The 16,605-nt window shown below is 39.3% G+C and overlaps 1 protein-coding gene across 2 annotated transcripts in view; it reads left to right on the forward strand.

Annotated features, from left to right (window-relative positions):
- The window catches only part of LOC143113491 (mitotic checkpoint protein BUB3), a 46,699-nt gene that overhangs the window by 11,456 nt on the left and 18,638 nt on the right, over positions 1-16,605 (forward strand). For both annotated transcript variants that reach the window (XM_076275443.1, XM_076275442.1), the window contains exons 2-3: positions 15,876-16,070; positions 16,180-16,249. In XM_076275443.1, the coding sequence (XP_076131558.1) occupies positions 15,876-16,070; positions 16,180-16,249 (265 nt within the window). The remainder of the gene's footprint in view (positions 1-15,875; positions 16,071-16,179; positions 16,250-16,605) is intronic.

Here is a 16,605-nt window from a genome sequence, read left to right on the forward strand (position 1 = left end):
CAAGTTGTATTTTTTACAGTGTGATAAATACTTCTCAAAACACCAGCAATTATATGGGTGGCATTGTTTTGGGATGTTTCCCTCATGCAAGCATCATACACTGGTAGGCAAATGGAAAGAATATTAACATGACATTTAATTATGCCACAATAGCTTTTGGCCACTTTATTCAAATTTGACTATACAATACAATGCTAGATAGTGTATTAGTCTGTGCTTTTATGGAAGTTGCACAAATCCACATCGTTCTATTAAATGTCGTTTCATAATTAAATAGCTTCAATAGGTTGAATCGGAGCTTTGCTACCAACGTTATCGAGTGGTTTCAGTTTCTCTCGCGCACACGCATCATTGAATGAACACTAATGGTATGCCTGGCTCGCCAGGCTAATGCCTCTATGTTTGATGACACTGATTGCAGAAACGTTTGTTTTCTTTTTCTGTCGGTCCGCGGTTCCTTGATCAATTGCGCAGCAAATTATCAGACGAAGCCCCGGGAATAATTTCACTCTGCGGCTCTGGGACCAGCAGTATCCACGTTGCGGCCGGTGCTCGTCCGCGGCCCATAGTTTCAGAAACGCTGGTCTAGCCAATTTTGAAAAGGCGTATGGAGTTGAGGATTTTGCAAATGAGCCTGACATCAGCATGTTCAAAACAAATAGGGTACAGGCACTTTGCGCGTCTTACCACATAGGTTACCTCACTTTATCAGTGGCTTGAACGCTAAGCGTTGTGACTTATTCAACATGGGAAATGACGCGCACCTTATTGTTGATATCACGGGGCGGCATGTTTTTTACACACCGTTGCGTTGTCAACGTGAGCCACTCTCTTCACTTAATTTATTGCAATTTCCACAATACTAGTCAGAGTCTGGACTAGCGTAACTAGTTTAGCTTTCCCCACTTAGCTCTGCCTAATAATGAATTGCGCTCGCTGAAAGCAGGCAGGCACGCAGTTTTGCTGCTCGAGTTTACACTTGCGTGCATGGCAGGGTTTAAAACATGACTGCCAAAGTCTAAGTAGCCTGTTTGACAGTCGTACTTTTCAAGAGTTAATAACATTACAATGAGCCGTTTGAGACGGGAGACCAAAAATAAATAGGTGGTCAATAGTAAAACGACTCTTCGACTAAAAAAATTGCCGTCGACTAATTTTCATGGTCGACTAAGTCGACTAATCGCGGCAGCACTATTATCAATGCATTTTATGTCTAGCCTACCAGTCTTTTCTTTATAGAATAGTGTTGTAGCCTAACTGTAGTGAGTCCCAAAGGGAAAATGCAAAAATGAACCTTTTTAGTATCCTTTGCACTTATAATCTATGGTCAACAACCATAAGAAAGGTCATACTAAGAGTAAAGAACATAATATTGGCCTAGCCTATTGATTATGTGTATGTGTTTAATTATTGACATGCTAAATTGACCTGATCCCAAACAGCTGTCTCAAAGTTATTGAGAAAATTTCATATATATTCTGTTAATGAAATTGTAACATTTTACAATAACAAATGATCATATGTCTGTTACAGAGTAAACATGTGTTAACTGGGACTGTCACTGTTTGCAGGTTTTCAATTGGCAATTTAACATGCATCCATTTCCTACTGTGCCTTCTATTTTTGCCAATCATAATGATGACGATCAGCCCTTATTATCATCTAAGAGAAATTGTTTTGGACAGCAGAAGACAGAGGCTACAGTGGATCCAGACATGCAGCGCACATAATTTAAGGCTACATTTCCACATACAACAACACTGTCAACAATCAGGGACAACTGATTGACAGTCACACAATAAAGACGTCAGTAAAAAGGCCATTTGACCCTCCTGCCCTTAGCCTGCGCCCCATCTCGATAGATACATCTACATGAAAGTTCTGAATATTGCAGGTATGATACAACAGATATTGCACTTCTCACAATGACACACATTAGATAGACTGTGCCATTCACCATTTTGATGACATCTTGATTGGCTTTGTTTGTTCTCATCTCTTTTTTGAAAAAAAAAAAAAAAGAGAGTGAATGCCATATGCTATAGGGTCATTCCACGTAATTTCAACCAGGGCCCACATACTTTGGTTTCAAGAAATTCTGAAACAATTACATGGGCAAAATGCACCATGGTTGTAAGGCAGTGCGTGTAAAGTCTTATGCGGGCCTCACTGTAAAGTGCAATATCTGCTGTAGTTTGCCTGCTATATTCAGAACTTTCATGAAGCTGTATGGCTGGAGAAGGTGTGGAACTTTTTCAATGTAAGTGTGACTGTCAATCAGTTGTCCCTAACAGTATGTGTACATGTAACTTTTCATTAAATATTGTCTGCTGCCTGTGTGCATCCACTTTATTCTGTGTCCCCAGATTGCACAAAATAATTTATTGTAGGAGGCAATAAAGGGTAATCATTATCAGAAAAAACATAAATTATTACATAAATCATTAATTTAAGGTGATTCGGGGTTCCTTACTGAAAACAGCTGTCACTGTTTGCAGGTTTTCAGCCAACACATCTACTCTCTGTGTCAAACATAATATGATAATTTGTTTTGGGAAAATATGTACACTGTCACAATTAAATTTCATTAACAGAATGTTTACAAAATTCAAATAACTTTGAGACAGCTGTTCAGGATCAGGCAGGTTGTTGACCATGGGTTATAATATGCAGCTATATGTACAACAACAGACACATGGTACATTTTCCAACTTTGGGACTCAAGCAGTGACACAGCCTGTTATTAACTAATAGGCCTTCACATCAAAGAAAATAGACTTGGCCTCGACATGAAATGCATTAGCTAGATAATATTGCTATTTTTTATGCTATGTGACCGCTTTGAATGGCTGTGTGCATGAAATAAGCAAACAAGACATATCCTACCTTAGAAACAGAAAGGTCAAGTCCAAATTATGTTATCATGTTACTTATCTCACAAAAGATGCAGGTGCTGTAGCCAGTGTACAAACCTGTGTATTAACTGTAAAAAATGTGATTCAGCTCGTCTTCGATCCTGAAAAGGAGAAGAGAGAAAATCAATGTGCTGCAATACCCCCTGTAAACAGCTGTTGCAATAAAAACAGTTTCTGTTAAGTAGGGAAAGTGACATTTTGAGGCCTTGCTAAAGCACGAAGCGTTCTAGAAGTATATTAGGCCATGTTGGCAGCCAGCTGCGGACTTGAATAGAGCAACCATAGACTGTATGAGAGCAGTACCATAACTCGGGTTTATAACTTTGTCAGTATCAAGAAAAATATCACTCGACCCACACTGTTTAGACCAGGGGTCTCAAACTCAAATGAGCTGGGGGCCAATTCTGCCAACGTCATCTGATTGGAGGGCCGGCTATTTCTGAAAATGCGATGTTCTTTTTTTCAAATACCACAATGCAAACAGAAAGTGCAAGTGTTTTTATCTAGTTTTAGACACCTGTGCTAGCAACCTTAGCTTATAAATAAAATAATGATAAAATAATTATTAATACAAATTATTAAACAAATGAAAAGCATAAAAACAGGTATGTGTGTGTTTCACACCAAATAAAAATATTTGGTGTGAAGCAACACCATTGGATTTTTATATAAAAATTTCAAAAGGCCATGGCTTGAAAGTGGTCAGAGATAAAGTCCTACTGTAAATGTTAAAATCTTTGAGTAAAACAAAAGTTTATGAAGGGGGTAAATTTACCCATCTAATTTGGCACTGGATGGCAAGCACCTCAAATTATGCACCTTTCAATAAATACTGGATGAACATATTTGAGCAGGTTTACTTTCCTTTTTTCATATTGCCCACATAACAAATTAACAGGAAAACACCTAAGATGTATACCAACACCTAAGATGTATATGGTTTCTAAACCACAAGGCCTACAATAAAGTATTCTGGTCAAATCAGTTCCTATCGCGGGTAATCTGAGTACCCAGAAGTTCGCATCATATTGCGGGTGACTTTGTAGTTTTGAGCCCTATTTCTACTAGCCCTGCTGTCTGTACCACGTCCATTACGGACACTATCATCAAGATTACCACTGCAACCTCCAAGCTATGTTGGGCAGAGGGTCGAAATAAGCATGGTATAGTGGACACCGTCGTATACACGCAGACGCACCTCCATTCAATAGACGATCGATCATAATCTCCAAAAGGATATTCTCTCCAAAAGGATATTCTCTGAATAACATAGCCTACCTAAGACTTCATCACACGTAAACGTTTTTCAACATTTGGTGTAGGCCTATTTCTGCTTCAATTTCTGCAACACTATGGCCTGCATCGCTTCCGCGTCATTACAAATGCACGTCTTTGTTTCTCGCGTGTAATACAAGTATTTCCTGAAAACTTTGTGCAGCGATTTTGGGTTTGAATGAACTGGATGTTTAGCACATAGTGGAGCAGAGTACAAAGAGATTTGTCACCGTACTTGGAACTATCGTCTATTTTAATCAGTATCGTTGTTTGTCACAATTAAAAAGTCTCAAGGGCCGGATTACATTATTATTTTGACATACGTCGCAGGCCGGAATTAGGCCGGACGCGGGCCGGGTGTTTGAGACCCCTGGTTTAGACCCATTAACACAGATTACGAGGACCTGTCATTATTACCACCTTAATTTCTCAGAATAAAATGTCTTAAATCTGCAGTAATTTGATTTGCACAGAACATATTAAAACTATAATGTCTGGTTTGTCATGTTTAATTTCAAACATACCCCCCAACCCAAACTTCTCCAAAGTTGTTTTTTGTGTGTGTGTGGCATTTAACATTACCACAATTAATAGAGTGTGATGGCCACCTGGAAGTTTGTAGTTTTCAGCTTCCTCATGAAATTATAGAAGAATATTGTGTAATAAAAAGCATTTTTTCTTAATTTATCCTATTTAGCCTATAATTATTTGTTATCCTGCAATAAAAAGCCACAACAAATTAGTGTTATATATTGCAATGAAATCAATTACTACTACATCTTAAATTCTATCACACAAAATGGAAGTTTTTGCATATAGCTGTTGCCCCAATACTGTTCCTCCAGAAGAAGACCTCCAGGAAAAGCAATGTATCATAAAAAACTAACTTGTTTTTTTCAGGGCAGGTGGTCAACTTTGCACAGAAAAATAAGGTTTTTACCATCGTAGTATTTGCGAGACAATGCGTAAAATTCCCGTAGATAATCATAATAGATAGATAGATGCTTTATTGATCCCAAGGGGAAATTCAAGGTCTCAGTAGCATACAGACATCACACACAACATGCACTTACTTAATCATCTGATATCTCTGCGTCTGCAACGTCTCTCCTTTCGCTATCATATGCCATTTTCCGAGAAGGCTGCTGGCCGCGCTGCACTGGCGTTGCTAGGGAATACACACGTTGCTCGTTTGTTATGTTTGTGCAATGCATCATGGGTAATGTAGAGTGAAGCTGTGTTCAGGAGTAGCACGAGCAGCGAGTGAATGAGTCAACGGCATGCTTTTCAAAAAAAATTCGAAATAAAATCAATGCTAGTACTAATACATGAAATGATGGCTGATCTGAATAGCCTAGACTCAAACAATATATAATATGTGTGTGTGGCACTTACAATGACCAGAATAAATCCTTATGAATAAAGGTAGTGAAAATGCCCTAAAAACAGCTTAGGGTTCAAAGGGTTAATCGACCCTATCTTCAGTTAAAATGTTCAGAACTGCACCAAATTTTATGTGTGTGATTAACCTGACATTCTCTGGAGTAGGGTTGGGTATTGTTTGAATTTGAACGATTCCAATTCCGATTTCTTATTTCGATTCCGATTCCTAACGATTCTCGATTCCGATTTTTTTTAAGAGGCAGGGTCAAAAAAAGTTTAGGATATTTTAAGTGAGCTAGCTAACCAACGGTCTTTCTCAGGGTATCTGCACATTTTCCAAGTGCAAATTTAAAGACTTTTAAGACCTTTTCAAGACATCTAAATGAAACTTAAGACTATACCACGGCAAAAAGATATATATGACTGTTTATATATTTTTTTTCCTACTAATTTTAACCCCCACCCCTTTGCGTTTGTGTTTGGGAGCGTAATGTTCCAACATTCCATTTGTTTACTATGCGAGAGTAGGGGAGAACTGGCACAATCGTAAAACTTTTCTATACTCTCTGTTCAAACTCGATTTAGTAGTAGTAGTAGTAACACTTTATTTGTCCCAGAAGGGCAATTATTTACATAAAGCTGTTAAACGTGAAAGCTGTGAAATTTGGCCAGAAAGGAGTCATACATGTCTAGTTTGTTAAGAATTGAACTTAACAGCGACATGTAGGTCTCGGCTAGCCTAGGACCTACCTTTGTTACAACCTGAGGCAGCCATTAAAACGTCCAGTAGCCTACTGTTGTAACATTCGCATAAGCGTAATGAATGTAACAGTTCTAAAATCGTGATAGCCTTGTTGATAAACTGCTTATTTCTTTCATGTCTGAGGCATTTGGTCCAGTGGTCTTTGAAGTTGCTGCGGCTGTCTAAAGTTTAATTGGCTGTGACGGCTGTGACCTAAAAACGAATCAATAAATGCAGAATGAAAAAGTTCAGTTTTTAGTTTCTTTTTAAAACACTCTAGTGTTGGGGAAAATCTAATATCTATTGGAAGCTGATTACAGCGCTGTGTGGCATAATAGCTAAATGCCATTTCTCCTTGCTTGGTTTTAACCCTGGGGACTATTAATTGACAAGTTCCAGTAGATCTAAGCTCTCTATTAGGTGTATATTGGGGAAGCATTTCAGAAAAATATTTGGGGCCAAGTCCATTCAGTAGGAGTAATTTCAAAATCGTTGTTTCACTCACGCTCCGTGTGTTTCACGCAACTGAATTACAACCGTCGCCACTAGGTGGCAGCTTAAGTCCGCTGCGGCCAGAGCCGTATATGGAGAGCCATATACGGCTCTGGCTGTGGCATCGCTGGTGTGGTTCAGCGATTCGTTTTGCAGGAGCAATGACCTGTTCTGTTACTGTTTATTATGTTATGCAACATTTGTTTGGCTGTTAAAAATAAGTATGAGTCGCATTTCAGATGTTCAGGGTTTCCCGCAGTAAATGGGTTGCCGTCCGACTGGGGTGGGGGGTTATGGTTGCTGGCGTCTTGTTTGTGCGATACACTACAGACTCTGTACATTTAACAATGATTTATTAAACACTACATATTAAATAAATAACCAGCTAACAGTTAACAAAGTAATAACACCAAGCAAACTATACAACAGTATACAAATATTTCAAAATATTTGTGTAATTTGTGCAATTTTAAAAAAGAATATTACAAACTATAGATCAAGTGCAAAAGAAAGTGCAAAACAACAAAATGTGCAAATGTGATGATCAGTCACTACTTATGGCAGAGCTGACAACTAGCATTGTTACAAGCCATCCTCCTTGGCTTTAAAAAGATCACTTCAAGGGCCCTTTGGTAATTGCTAGGGCTGTCACTTTACGTTCGAAAATCGATTGCACAATCGATTGGACCAAACAACACAAGTTTCGAAAACTAAAATGGGGAATCGATTTTAACCAAATATTTACAGTATTAATTTTAAACGAAATAAACAAATAAAAAAGATAGATGTAACAAAATTCACAAACAAGAATATAAGAATATGAAATAATTCCGAAGTGCAGTAAGCATTGCGAAAGCTAAAAAGAAAATTCCCACCAATTTTACGCACCGGGAACAGCTGTTTCAATAAGCTGCTGTGCTGCTCGTGTTTTGCCAAAAAATGGAGGACAACGCGATCAACCTGTGCGACATGTAGAGAGACGAGTGATAGGCCCTAATAACTTGAGGAGATGTGGAAGTACTTCGGATTTTTGGTATATCAAACTATGGAGAAGAACAAAGCGGTAGGCTACGCAAACTGTGCAATCGAGTTCTACGTAGGCGAAATTTGTTTGACATTTCTAATCGTAAACACAGACACAGCTACGTTGAAGCCTGCAGTTATGTCACTGATGTAATGGCAGTCCACTCGGCTTACTGGTTTTCGAGAATGTTGCACTTCTGTTTGTCATTGTGCACGAAACTTCACGCCAATAAATCATCAGAAATATTGCTGGCTTGCGTCTTCAAGCGCCCTCTGTACGTTCGTCCTAATGCCTGTTAGTTGTTTGTGGATTGGCCTATATTTTGCGTTGAAAATGGAAGCGTCTTTAGACATAAAAAATCGATTTTACAATCGATTCAATGAACACTTATGTCTCAAAAATCGAACAGGATTTTTTCACAAAAGTGACAGCCCTAGTAATTGCACTGTTTTACTATTAACGCTTATCTTCATGCAGGCTGTCAGTCTGTTGCCCTGCAGCCTGTTCCGCAAGTCTGTCCTGATCTATACACCGAGATTGAACGAAGTTTAGATTATTTTATAGTTTTGTGTAATATGGATGGAATTTGAGCGCGGTGTGCTTTTTAATTTAGAGGCCGGAGTGGCCGCTCTTTTCCGCCCGTCTATTGTCAGTCTTGCGCGTCCGATTAGAGGGCTTTCCTTTGTTTACGCTCACCATCTTAAAAAGATGCGCAAGTCTATACTGTGCTGAGAGCAGGTGGCTGTTTACTCGGCCGCTCCTCCGGTCAAATTCGCGTCAGGTCAATTTCGCTCCCGGTCCCAAACTAAGAGCAACGGCAATATATTTCACTCAGAACATTTATTTTAAAAGACTGCAACACTGATAGTGCAACAACAAACAAGCTTGGCAACATTAATACACATAAGCCTTAAACTAAAGGGATCAGTCGGGATTCATTTCCAAAAGAATACAGGCTTAGCATCCAAGTTTTACTTTAGCCTTCCACTTGATATGAAAGCATATTCAAATTGCTCACGTTTTTCTTTGCTCATGTTTCCACGAAATGTGTCCTCTTAGATTCCAAAATGAATCTTTACTCATTGGAACAGTGTCACCACCACATGGTTATTCTTGCTCTACATTGTTAGTATCTAGTTGTTTTGTAGGAATAGTACACTGACTTATCAGTTTCCTTTCTAGTAGCGTAGCCAGAAATGTTCAAATGGGTGGGCACAGAAAAAACGGGTGGGCAAAGCGAATTTGATTGAACATAAGAGAGGCCTAAATTAGATACACCATACAAGCATTAATCATAGTCATGTTATATTTGACATAAAACAGGAATTTATTGAACGCATTTGATCACAGCTGACAAATTACGCAGAAACATTATCAACTGGAGCAAAACAATGCATGAATGTAGCTTCTGCGCCTCATATGAAACACAATTGAGACAATAGATTGACCATATTGGACAACTGCAAAGCCTTATCATTAGGGATGCACGATATATCGGCGGGCGATATATTATTGGCCGATAAGTGAAAAAATTAAAATATTATTTTCTGGCCGATAATTTGCGCCGATATTTTTTAAAGTCCTAATTTAGGCCTACGTAAGGTCCGTCTGGCTACACTGAGCTACTTGAGCTTGGTTGGCTATACTTTTTCCTCAATATAATGTCAGCGGTGTGAATGTATTTCACCACTCTAACAAAATCTGTGGATATGCATTCATTTGGGAATCTGTGCATCTCAAAATCGTCTCGTGAATGATCCGCCATTTAACCTTACCAGAGCGGAGCTCAGCCCTATCTAGAGCCGTCTTGTACTGGTGTGTTTGCACTTTACCGCGCTGGTCGGGGAAACAAATAAGCAAACTCGTTAGTGGGACGAGTACATAAGTAGGCCTAGTTCTAAGTTGTGTTTTAGTATTATATTTGCATTACGTTAGCTTGGGTTTTGTATTACCACCTAGAAATATGCTAACCATTCCACCACAAACTCTGATTTGGTCACTATACTCTAGCTTATTCCCAGCTGAGCCGTTTATGAGCGTTTAGTCCTAAATTAAAACGATTCATACTCTCTAGCCACTCACTCGCAATTCACTGACGTCAGGTTCACTTAAAGGAGCCACACATACTGTAGGGCTAGGCTACTGTTATGATGTTGACTGCCGCACTATTGAGGACTATTATGAGTTCTGTCCATCATTTGGTGGTAGGTAAAATTACAGCAATAAAATTATGCTTATTAAATGCTTTCCCCAAATCACTTTTCACAATTTTTTTTCAAGAGTAATATTATCGGTTATCGTATCGGTATCGGCCACAACAAACCAATAAATATCGGTTATCGTTATCGGCCCTAAAATTCCATATTGGTGCATCTCTACTTATCATAGGCATGTTACATTCATGACATGAAAAGTGGAACTTATAGAACGAAAATGACAAATTATGCAGTCGGCTAAACATTTTAAACTTTCGTCAAACGGATGAACCCAGCATCGGTGCTTCGCATAAATTAAAACACAAATTGAAGCAACAACTTGATCATTGGACAATCCTACCACAAAACCTTTCCATAGGCCTGCAACGTTTATGACATAAAAAGTGGAATATGAACGCATTTCATCACACCTGACAATTAAACGGAGCTGTGGCTGTTCGCGATTTGACTGATTCTTGAGAGCGATGAGCGAGATATTTGCACCGCTCAGAGCTCCGCTCACTAGCTCTGATTCGGAGGCATATCACATATGTTAAAATGATAAAAATCTGATTATTTTTCGATTCATGACACGTTTCTTCTTATTTTTTAATGCGTTCTGCGGAGAAGGGAGATTGGCGTTGGTCACGGTTTGGAATGAAAGGGAGAAAACAGGACAGAGTAACACGGTTTTTTTTTTTTTGACGACGTAGTTAAGGCGGCAGGCTTGTTTTGCCAAGGCGGTCGCCTTGACTGCAAAGTGCTGCGGGAAACCCTGGATGTCAGGTATTTGCGCATAGCGTGTGCATCTCAGAAGAAAGAATGTGATGAGAGGAAGGCTAGGTTATAAATATTGAATAAATAACACTGCAGTTTTTTAATTTAAGATGAACTTTGATGACACCAAAGCAGGTGAAACTGTTTTACAACCTCCTCTGTTATGTAACTGGCCAGACCAATAGCTTACACGTTGGATAACCTTGATGCTATACACCTAGTGTTCCCTTATTTATTTTGAGCAGTGTATTATGTTTAGAAAAGTATACTCTGATTTCTTTATAAAGATTGTTGCTTTTGGATTTGTTGCGGTCAAGATACCATACCATCCCCCCCCTCATCTGACTTTTGTGCTTCAGGTGCTAATACACCACCCCTCCCCTTCTCTTAATCCACTGAATAGACATTTCCATCACAATTCGCCTTATTCACCCGGCGGCCATTATGAGGCTGAGGGGTACACTTGCCATTACTCCTCAGTCCAGCAGATGGTGGTGGTAATGCAGTCTGTTTGCAAACTGCTAAAAAAAAAACTCACTGAAGAAGAAGAACAGGCCAGTGAACCCTTTTTCTTTTTCGGTGAGCTTTTTTTGGCAGTTTGCAAACGGAGTGCATAACCACCACCATCTGCTGGACTGAGGTGTAATGGCAAGTGTACCTATCAGCCTCATAATGGCCGCCGGGTGAATAAGGCGAATAGCCAGCAGAGAAAGGTCAACACATCAGATCAGCTTGCTTACTTGCATGAAACAGCAATGTGTAGGTATAGCCTATAAGACTAAGAGTTTTGACTCTCCCTGTGCGCAAATTTTGTGTAAAATATGGACACATTATAGACTTTTCCTGCCCATTGCAATGTGCGTTTCAGTGCCTGTGTTTCATGAACTGAATTCTTAAAAGAATAGGCTGGACAAAAGCTTACATAATTAGCCTAGGCAACACATTTTTATTTGATTTTATTTGCTGGCAATCGTGCCTCTACAGACACTTCAGGTAGGGGCGGCCACAGCCTAACCTCAGTGGAACGCTTGTAAAACTTAAACACTTTGAAGGCCTACTAAATGGCTTGGGCAAAGGTAGCAAGATAACATGGTAGCCAGATAACATGATCAGCTATGTTAACTTGTTACAATGATAATAACAATAGCTGACTTCTTTTAATCATACAACTCAAGTAAATTTCTGTGCCGTCAGCTGGTTTTCGATGGCGCAAAAGTAGGTAGAAGTCTGATTATCAAGCTAGCAGTTCAAATTATTAGTGGTCCGATACCCACGTGGAGTTAATTTATGCTATTTAGGTGTTTGTTTTTTGGGTAGCATATTCATGGTAATAATTCAATTGCCTACCACTAGGGCTATCAGTCCACCAGCAAGACATTGTTTCGATTTAACTCAATGAAATAAGACCTCTTCTTAATATTTTATTATATTGTTGGTTGGATTAATACTGTTGGCAAAGAAAAGCCTTTTCCTACACCATGGGTCTCAAACACTCGCTCTCAAGCTCATTCGCTTGCCACCCCCTTCGAGCTTAGGCTGAAGCAGGCTACATTTAAACACAATTGTTGGCGCGACTCAAGGCATTCTAGCCTTGAAAAGTAAATCATCCATAATTAAACAATAGGCTAGGCCTACTTGGCTACGGAAAAGGGTTTCCATTACAGCACAGCCCCTGTTCAATGAACAGCGGTGGAAGTTCCGACACTTTCCACTGCATGAAACATAATAGTAAGCCATCAAGTACGCCCCAGATTTCTTTGCCAGTCCCAACATTTAGCAATAGGATTTATGCTAAGCAAGTAGCCTGCATTAATTTATGATGGTTGGTAGACAAACTGGCTTCAGATATCCAACCGAGTGAATACCAGTCTTAGATGGCTGTGGTTAGTGATGTGATGCTGATGGGGAGTTTAACAAAGCGTAAACCTATAGGTTTCAGATTCGGAAAGTTTCCCAGTTTCTGATAGTAGCCTATGTAGCCGAACTATAGTATTTTCTGATCAAATAACACCTAGGCTATTAGGCCTAGCTTTGCACCCTGCCCAATCATCTTCTTTAGCTGATATGTGAGGGCGCAAAGTAGGCTATCATATTCAACAGATGGTGTTTAAAGGTGCCCTACCACACAAAACCGTTTTTACTTGTATTTTTTTAAACATGTTAGGTCCATATGTGTTTGTGCTATGTCGTGAATGTGAAAATGAACAGCTAACTCCTCTGTCAGCTCTAGCCACTGAAAAGAAATAAGCGGAGAAATTAGGCCAATTGCCAAAGCTCTTCAGATTGACGTGGAATTGATGAGCTCATTACTATTCATGAGCTCGCCCAGTTGAGACCATCCCCACAAAATTCGTTTAGCTCTTACAGTTTTCGTAGGTCTATGCAAGAATGGCTGAATGTCAACGGACTTGTGCGCTATGCACAAATAGAACTTTAACAATGCATTTTGCCCAAGAACCCAGACTTGAGGATCAAATGGCTTCAGTTTATTTTTTGGAACAATGCCACAGGCTTTGCAAAAAGGTTGCTGTTGAAGCCTGGAGCAGGCTACCATCGCAGTCTACGACCATTGCCTGTAAGTAAAACGTAATTGTCAACTCAAGGAAGTGCTATGTTATACAGGTTTAATGAACTCGCTAGCCTAGCAGGTTAATAACGGCTGTCATGTTATGGACGAAACCTACTAGCTGTTAGCCAATCAGAGTCAAGCAGCTTAGCTTGTTGAATATGAATGAGAACTGCCGCAAATCGAGCCAGGTCTTCATGCAGGCTTTCAATACCACACTAGAATGGCTTGAAACAAGGTAACCAAGGCATGTTTTCCACAAAAAATGGTAGTCCATGGTAGAACTTCAGACATTACCTCAAAGTAATGAAATGCGTGTGGCAGGGCATCTTTAAGGTAATACAAATGAATGGTGCATTGGAAAAGCGAGACATTTTATTTTTTTATTTTTTTATAGTGGGGTGGCCTCGAGCTAAACCATTAATGAAAGCAAATCAACCAGATGCGTCTTCATAAAATAACAAAGACACCTTCATAAACAATTCTTCTATAAACGGGTCCGAGTGTCCACGGGGACCCAGGTTCGAATCCGACCTGCGGTCATTTCCCGATCCCACCCCATCTCTCGCTCCCACTTGCTTCCTGTCACTCTCCACTGTCCTGTCCAAATAAAGGCAAAAAAGCCCAAAAAATATACTTAAAAAAAAAGTTTTTTATATGTGAGATTCATGGCACAATTAGAACAGGACCAAAATAATTACTGTTATCTCTCCATTCCATTCATATTGTTTCTGAATATAGTGCCTTGTTCTATTTGTCTGTTCAAGTTGTTTTCAGAGCTTTTTTCCCAGTTCAAAGTTCAAACTTGCAAAAGAATCGCCATGGGAACACCCTCTGAAGTTCTACCGCGATTTCCGTGTTTTGGGAAAAGCCCGTAAAAGTCCTGGCAGGAAGCGATTACATCAAAGTTTTTTGGTATATCCCGTTTTTAATATTTTTTCCGAAGTGTTTACAACTTAGTGTTAACTAATAATTGTTGCAAACTGGTACTACGAACAAAATATTAGTGCATTCCTAGATCTACATCCTTATGCATGCTTCCTGCCAGGACTTTTAGGCTTTTCCCAAATCACGGAAGTAACGTTGACGGCAGATAGCAGCATCCATCAGGCAAGTGTAATTTAAATAAACTTTTCAATGCCTCGTTTTATGAGTAAAGAACATAGTTGTACTACTGTAGAAGTTTCGTACCATTCAGGGCATTATTAGTGGGGTAATTTACGAGATACTAAGTTGGTTCCATTACGCCTGCAGAAAGTCATTAGTTTCTGACAGCGCTACTCGACCAGGGTTCAACCAAGGGAAAACAGGTTCTGGGAGGGTGTTTGGCTCGGGGTCATGGTGCAAAGGACCCTAGAATGAAATTACTCCAAACCATCGCTTTAAAGAGACGTGATGTTGAACTGCATGCTGATGTCATTTAACCCAAATGCTCCAGCAGCAGCACGGCTGACAGAGGAGCTGCATCATCTACTGTATAGTGAGGTTATGTTAGATTACATTGCAAAAATATCACCATCCATAACCTCGCGATTCAGTTATGATTCCAAAACACTGGAAAGTATGTCTTTATGACATTTCTGTATTTCATTTTGTCATGAAGAAAAATCAATAGCAAACTGTCCTGAACAGTCCTTATTACTGTGTACTGTGAACCACTCCTGGCTGCGCCTGGCAAATCCGCCATCATAATAGCAATCCGCTATGGAACAAGCGCGCCTGTTGTTAAAGGGAATGTGAGATGACTCTCTGATTGGTTTATTGCACGTTATGCCCAAACCACACCCATGAGTAATGTAGCTGCTTCAGACCACCCCATTTTAGATTTGCGTCGGGCGAAAAAGTCATTTATCCCGCCGGTAAAATAGCAACAGCGCCCAAGATCCGCCCACAAAGCTACTTGCGCTTTGCGTTTGATACTTGCGTTTCAGATCGTTAAGATGGCGCCCAGTATGCGATGTAATGTCAACTTGTGATGTGAATGATGATAACTATGCAAGTTGTGAAGCTATGCTTTTTGTACAGTTGGGATAATTGTCATTGGTGTATGCTTGGTCATTAACTTTTTTTATAATTATAATTTTATTGATGTTAGTTTACACAGTTTATATTTTTGTACGAAGCATTTTTGTAAAAAACAATCAATTGAACATGGTTAAGGTCATGTGACACTTTAATTGCTTATTTCATTGGTGGGGGTTCATGCGAAGAGAGAGCAAATCTGAAGCAGCTGACGAAATAGTATGTTATGAAAAAATCCTGCTGTAGCCACATGCTGGCTGATTTTATTTTTAAAAAACGTATTGCTCTGCTCAGCGAGTAGCCTCCTTTAAAGTGATGTGAAGAAGATATTTAATATTCTCTATACCAGATAAAGACAAAGGCTTGTGTAAATACTTCTAAAACCTTGAGGAAATAACTTGTTGATAATAGATTGTTGATAATAGATTGTTGATAAAGCATTATGTATTTATTTTTAACCTACAAATGTTTATCTCTGCCATAGATGACTGGGTCAAATGAATTTAAACTCAACCAAGGTCCTGAAGACAGTATTTCAGCTGTGAAATTCAGTCCTAGTACGGCACAGTTTTTACTGGTCTCTTCGTGGGACTCTACTGTACGTCTGTATGATGTTGGGAGCAATTCTATGAGAATGAAGTATCAGCATCTTGCCCCAGTGTTGGATTGTGCCTTTTATGTAAGTGGTTTGATCGTTTTATAGTGAACAAATTATAAATCATTGTGAATAATTTACTGTCTTCTAAAAGCAATGCATCTAAAACTGAATGTTTTTGATCCAAATATAGGACCCCACACATGCCTGGAGTGGGGGCTTGGATGCACAACTGAAAATGCACGATTTAAATACAGATCAAGGTACGCTCTTCATATTACAATGTTTTGTCCATGTCCGTCTATATACTTGCTTTTCTTCCATAAAATATGGACATGAATTATTTGTACTGAGCGATATTTAAAACAACAAATTAAGTTTATGTAACTGTCTATGAAACAGCATAGTGATATAGCCTAATCCACTGCACAAAAAAATGGAATTCATGATGACATGTTTGTAAGCCTAACTGAGATATAGGAACGTCACATATTACCAACCGTCACGCATGTCCAACCTCTTACGTGTATGTGTCACTATATTATATTATTTTAAATTACATTTTACCGTGACTCGAAGAGCTGCAAACAGTGTTGTAAGGCTGCGTGTACAAATCCGC

The sequence above is a fragment of the Alosa pseudoharengus genome, unplaced genomic scaffold, assembly GCF_046254945.1.
Source record: "Alosa pseudoharengus isolate Yale_2024_CS ecotype anadromous, Long Island Sound unplaced genomic scaffold, YU_APseudo_1.1 YU_APseudo_1.1_scf_86, whole genome shotgun sequence".
Lineage (NCBI taxonomy): Eukaryota > Metazoa > Chordata > Actinopteri > Clupeiformes > Clupeidae > Alosa > Alosa pseudoharengus.